General features: G+C 58.0%; 1 protein-coding gene across 1 annotated transcript; it reads right to left on the bottom strand.

Annotated features, from left to right (window-relative positions):
- Positions 1 to 2,675: 2,675 nt before the first annotated feature.
- Positions 2,676 to 5,164, bottom strand: MUC3A (mucin 3A, cell surface associated). Its single transcript, XM_009886621.1, is given in 12 exon segments — positions 2,676 to 2,711; positions 2,809 to 2,867; positions 2,964 to 3,064; positions 3,145 to 3,306; positions 3,412 to 3,574; positions 3,667 to 3,732; positions 3,848 to 3,996; positions 4,105 to 4,194; positions 4,273 to 4,331; positions 4,450 to 4,568; positions 4,801 to 4,989; positions 5,134 to 5,164. Coding segments are annotated over 12 exon segments (1,224 nt in total).
- Positions 5,165 to 5,251: the final 87 nt, after the last annotated feature.

Here is a 5,251-nt window from a genome sequence, read left to right as displayed (position 1 = left end):
CAATTGAGATATAGATATATTTTGAAATGTGTGATGCAAGATGTTTGTCATCCTGGATGGGCAGCGTGGTCCACCATGGTGGTGGGAGGGGACACCTTGGGCCTTTGTGGGGGGCAGGTGGAGGAGCTGGTGGGGGGTCCATGCAAGGGACCATCCTGCTGGTGGTGACCACCTGACGTGTATCCCCCACCCCTTGTCTCCAGCATGCAGAAGGCGATGAAGCAGAAGTGGTACGAGGACATGCCTGAGATGTGGAGCCTTCCGGGAAGCTTCACCCTCCAGAACAGAGGTGGGTGTGTGGGTGGGGGGGTCCTCAGTGACCCCATGGGGTTGGGGGGAACCGCTTTGTGACCCCCATCCCCACCTCGAGCACCCCTGCTGACCCCCCTCATCCCACAGGCGCTCAGCCCACGGACAATTTCCAGGTTGACCTTGAGTCCGTGAACACGTCAGCACAGGTGAGTATCCCATCCCACCCTGGTGGGACACAGGGCAGTGGGGACACCCCAATTCCTGATGACACCCTCTTTATTTCTTCTCTCCCCCGCCCCCCACCCCATATCCCGGCAGTTCCAGGTCCCGAGACCGGAGAAGTTCTCCACGCAGCTCTGAACCATGGTGGGGTGGTGGGGGGGGATGACACCAGGATGATGATTTCCACCCCACCACCACCATGACCACCACCACCACCCTCCGTGGACATCACTGGCAGGATGGGGCTGCCCCAGCGCTGTGGGAGAGTCCGGACCCTCTTCCGTGGGAGAGGGGGACACGACTTTGACCCCACACCAGGGGTCTTCATCCTGTTCTTGTCAGCACTTTTGAGGGTCGTGACCCCACGTCCAGGTCACGACCCCCTTTTTTGTTTGTTTGTTTGTTTGTTGGGTGGTGACCTCACTAATTGTCATCGCCGGACAGGTCACAACCTCGCATCCATTGGCACTTTCGGGCCATGACCACCCCCACCTCCAAGGTCATGTCCCCACTTTCCTTCCCCTCCAACCTCACTTCACGTGTGACACACCCCCCACCCCCCAAAAAAATACCCAAACTGGGGCTGGACCCCTTTTTTCTTCCAATAAAGACATTGGAAAGGCTCTGGTGACACTGGTTTGTACTGGGAAGACCTCTGGTGTAGACTTGGGGAAGGGGCAAGAGGTTGTTACCACCCCTTTTTTTTGGGGTGAATCCCCCCTTTTTGGGGACAACGCCCCCCCGGGACCCCCACCACCCACGGGACCCCATCACCCATGGAGGGCGACCCTCCTGCCCCACAGCAGGATCTGCCAGGGAGGACTTGGGGCCACACCTGCCCACACCCCTGAGGTAGCAGTTGGACTTTGTCCCCTCCCCACCCCACCCCACATGACGCACACTTCCCAGCTGCCGGGTGACATAGGATGGGGGAAAAAAAAAAAAAAATAAAATAAATACATGGCTAATTTTAGCACTGGGGTCAGGGCAGGGTGTGAATTTGGCCCAGGGCCCAAACCATGGCACGCGAGCTTGGGCACGCTTCCGCCTTCCCCATCCCCCTCCGTGGGAACAGTGGTGACCCCAGGGAGGTGACAACCCACCATCCGCGGGTGGTACCGTCTTGGGACAACCTTGATGGTTCCACTATCCGTAGTGGTACAGCCGTGGGATCTCCTTGATTTTTCTCAATATTAATGGGTGGTCCCACCTTGGGACCCCCTCCATGTTCTCACCATCCGTGGGTGGTCCCAACTTGTGACCCCCGGATGGTCTCGCAATCTGTAGGTGGTACCACCTTGGGACCCCCTTGATGTTCTCACCATGTGTGGGTGCTACCTCCTTGGGACCCCTTCAGTGTTCTCACCATCTCTGCATGGTCCCAACTTGGACCCCCTCCATGTTCTCATCATCCGTGGGGTGTACCACCTTGGGACCCCCTCCATGTTCTCACCATCCATGGGTGGCACCACCTTGGGAAACCTTTCAATGTGTCATCCCCTTCCAAAGCCACCACCGCTGCCCTCCCAGCTTGGGACCCCCTTGATTTTCTCAACATCAATGGGTGGTCGCACCTTGGAACCCCCTCGATGGTCCCACCATCAATGGGTGGTACCGCTTTGGGACCCCCTCCATGTTCACACTGTCTGTGGATGGCACCACCTTGGGACCCCTTCCATGTGTCGTCCCCTTCCAAAGCCACCACCGCTGCTCTCCACCCCACAGCCCTTTGTCCCCTTCCCCACGGACAGGAGGTGTGGATGAACCTCTGGGCTGATATTTAACCCCGAGGGTGGGAACTATTACTTTCTCCCATGTGCGTCACCTGTTGGACTTGCACCTTTGGGGCGAGCAGGTGACAATTCCTAATTGCTCGTTCAGCAATTAACGCAGCCCAAACTTTTTCCCTTTCTGCTTCATAGGTGGTTTTGGTGCCATTTGCATCCCACTGCAGAGCTGTGACCTTCAACCGAGGCCACCTCCGCCCCACGGGCACCACCTCACGTGTCCCCGACGGTATGCGGAAATGGGCAGGTGACAGTAAAATTAGTGTTTTATTAAATTATAGAAAGTCTTGTTGTAAACAGCCACACAGGGAAGAAGAGGAGGGTGGATTCTTTGTTTGTCATCTCAAAACCCCCCACCCAACCCCGTGTGTCCACCATCTCCTCTGCTTGCTGCTGCCTCTTGGGTGGCTCCACTCAGGGCATGATGACGGTCGGTCGTTGGATCTGGATCTGGAGAGGAAGCAGAGATGGGGGTGAGATGGGGGTGTGGTGAGTTGGCCCCACCGCAATGGCGAACAGCGTCGGGGTCCTGGGGATGTCCACCCACCTTCTGTGTGGTGTCCACCTTCTCCAGGTGGACAGAGGTGGCGCTGGAGGTCTCTGAGCCTGCAGAGGAGAGGGGAAAGAGAGGTGGTGTGGACCCCCAGTGGCTCCATGAGTCCCCCAACACCCCCAAAACCCACCGCTGTACATCCCCGTTACCTTCCCCTGTGGCTGCATGGTTGGTGATGGCAAAGCCCTCAGACCTGGTCCAGCTTTCATCTGCATCACAATAGAGGTCCATGCGGGAGCTCAACTTCTCCCTGCGTGGTGGGACAGAGGGAGATGAGAAGTTATGGGACCAACACACACATCCCCACACCCCCCACGGCGATGCACTTACCTGTACACTTCCTTCTGCCTCTGAGCCCGCATGAAAAAGACGGTGAAGATGGCGATGGCCATGACCGACACGGTCATCGGTACCCCTACGGCCACCCCGATCTTGCTGATCCGTGAGCTGCAGATGCTGTCTTGGTACCAGAACGCTGCCGTGTCCGAGCACCTGGTGGGGACGTCCAGGTGGTGAGAACCATGCCGGCCTCACCCCAAACCCAGAGGAGCATATTTGGGGGCAGAAGGGGGGTTGGATGCACAAGGAGGTGCTTACTCGCACTCTGGTCCCGCGCGCTTCAAGGTGCATTTGCCGTGGACGCAGACGTAAGGGTCAGCGGATCGTTTGTCACATCTGGTGATGCAGAGGACACCGGTGGCGGTGACGACTGGGGTGTAGTGGATCCTGAGGTCCTCCTCAACAAGGGCGTCGCACAGGTCTAAGGGTGGAGGTGAAGGGCTCAGGGTGAGCAGAGATGGGGTTCAAAGGGGGTCCTGAGGTGGGGACCAAACGTCCCATGGGCTCACTTACTTGTTTCAACCTCTTCCACGCCATAGCCAGCAACGTTGGTGAAGTTAGGGTTGAAGCAGAAGTCACCTGGAATGGAGAAAGCAACTGCTGGTGGTGGCCCTTGGGCTCAACCCCCACCAGTAAGGACCTTGCCCTGGTGCCAACTGATGCATTGGGGGGGGCGACCACCAGTGTCACTCACAGTTGCTTCCTTCACAGCTCTCACTGCAGTTGGAGTTGCTGGTGAGGGCGTTGACAAGGCTCTGGGAGATGGTCTTCACCGTCTCGTTGACCTTGGTGTTGGCCATCACCTTCAGGAGGACCGTGTAGTTCACCACAATGCTGCCCTGGCTGCGAGAAGAAGGGGCAGTGGTGGCTCAGCATGGCCGCACTGCAGGAGACCCAACTGGGACAAATTTGGGGTCCCCCGGTGCGGAGGGACAGTGCGGTCGCTGTTACGTGGGGCTTGGACCATCCTGGAGGAGCTCCAGGGACAGAACTTGGAGCGTTGAGGCTGCCCCAACCTACAGAGTTGACCCCTGTAGGTGCCTTCACCCCAAATCCCCACACCAGAGCAGATGGAGTACCCCATGAGGACACACCACCCAACCCCTGGTGGACACTCACGTCAGTTCGTAGATCACCACATCTTGGTAGCCCGGTATGTCCTTGTAAACGTCATTCATCTGGAAGACAAGGAGAAACCATGGGGAGATCCGGGCACCAGCCCCGTCCTGCCCCGAAGAGCCCCCCAAAGGGCGCTGCTCCAGCACGTGGACGGCCCCGGCATCGCTGTGCCCTGACCTTCGTCTTGAACTCCTTCTCAAAGTCCTTGAAAGCTTGAGAGGACTTATTTTTCAGGTCTTCTGTGAAATTCCTGTTGTCAACCTTCGTCTTCATCTCCACCGTTGCGTTCACCGTCACTTCACCAAGCAGAAGGAGACCCGTAAGCAATGGACTGGAGCGTCCCCGTCCCACCCTCAGTGCCCTTAGTCAGGGCACCAGGTTGGTCCCTATGAGGTGACCCAACCTCATTCCCAGGTCGGTCCCACCATAGTGGCCCCCATTTCCAGGTTGGTTCCTCTCAGGTGACCTCAGCCCACATCCTGGCTTCCACATCCCACAGAAGGACCCCAGGTTGGGATGGTTGCCTACCATTTTTCAACTCGATGACCTCCTTGGCGTACTGGCATTCAGCACCCTCAAAATTTTCGGTGCAGAGGCAAACGCCGTTCTCCCAGGTGCCACCGTTGAGGCAGATGGCCATCTCACAACGCTCCCCGTAGAACCCGCCGGGACATATACACTTGATGCCGTCCCACGTGGCCCCGTTCTCGCACTGACCTGGAAGAGGCACGCCAAGACGTGGGTGACACAGCCCGGAGCAACCCCAGGAGGGCGAAGCCACCTGGAGAATTCTTGGGGTGCGGTGGGGAGGTCAGGGAGTAGGGACGTGGCTAAGGGGTGCCACCAAGGAGGAAGACTCACCTGCATTGGTGGTGGGGGTGGTGGTGGTCATAGTGGTGGTGGTGGTCGTAGTGGTGGTGGTGGTTGTAGTGGTGGTGGTGGACGTAGTGTTTTTAGTGGTGGGGGTGGGGGTCGTCGT

Source organism: Charadrius vociferus, unplaced genomic scaffold, assembly GCF_000708025.1.
Source record: "Charadrius vociferus isolate BGI_N301 unplaced genomic scaffold, ASM70802v2 scaffold3550, whole genome shotgun sequence".
NCBI lineage: Eukaryota > Metazoa > Chordata > Aves > Charadriiformes > Charadriidae > Charadrius > Charadrius vociferus.
The sequence above is the reverse complement of the archived record's forward strand: the minus strand, read 5'-3'. Positions and strand labels throughout refer to the sequence as shown.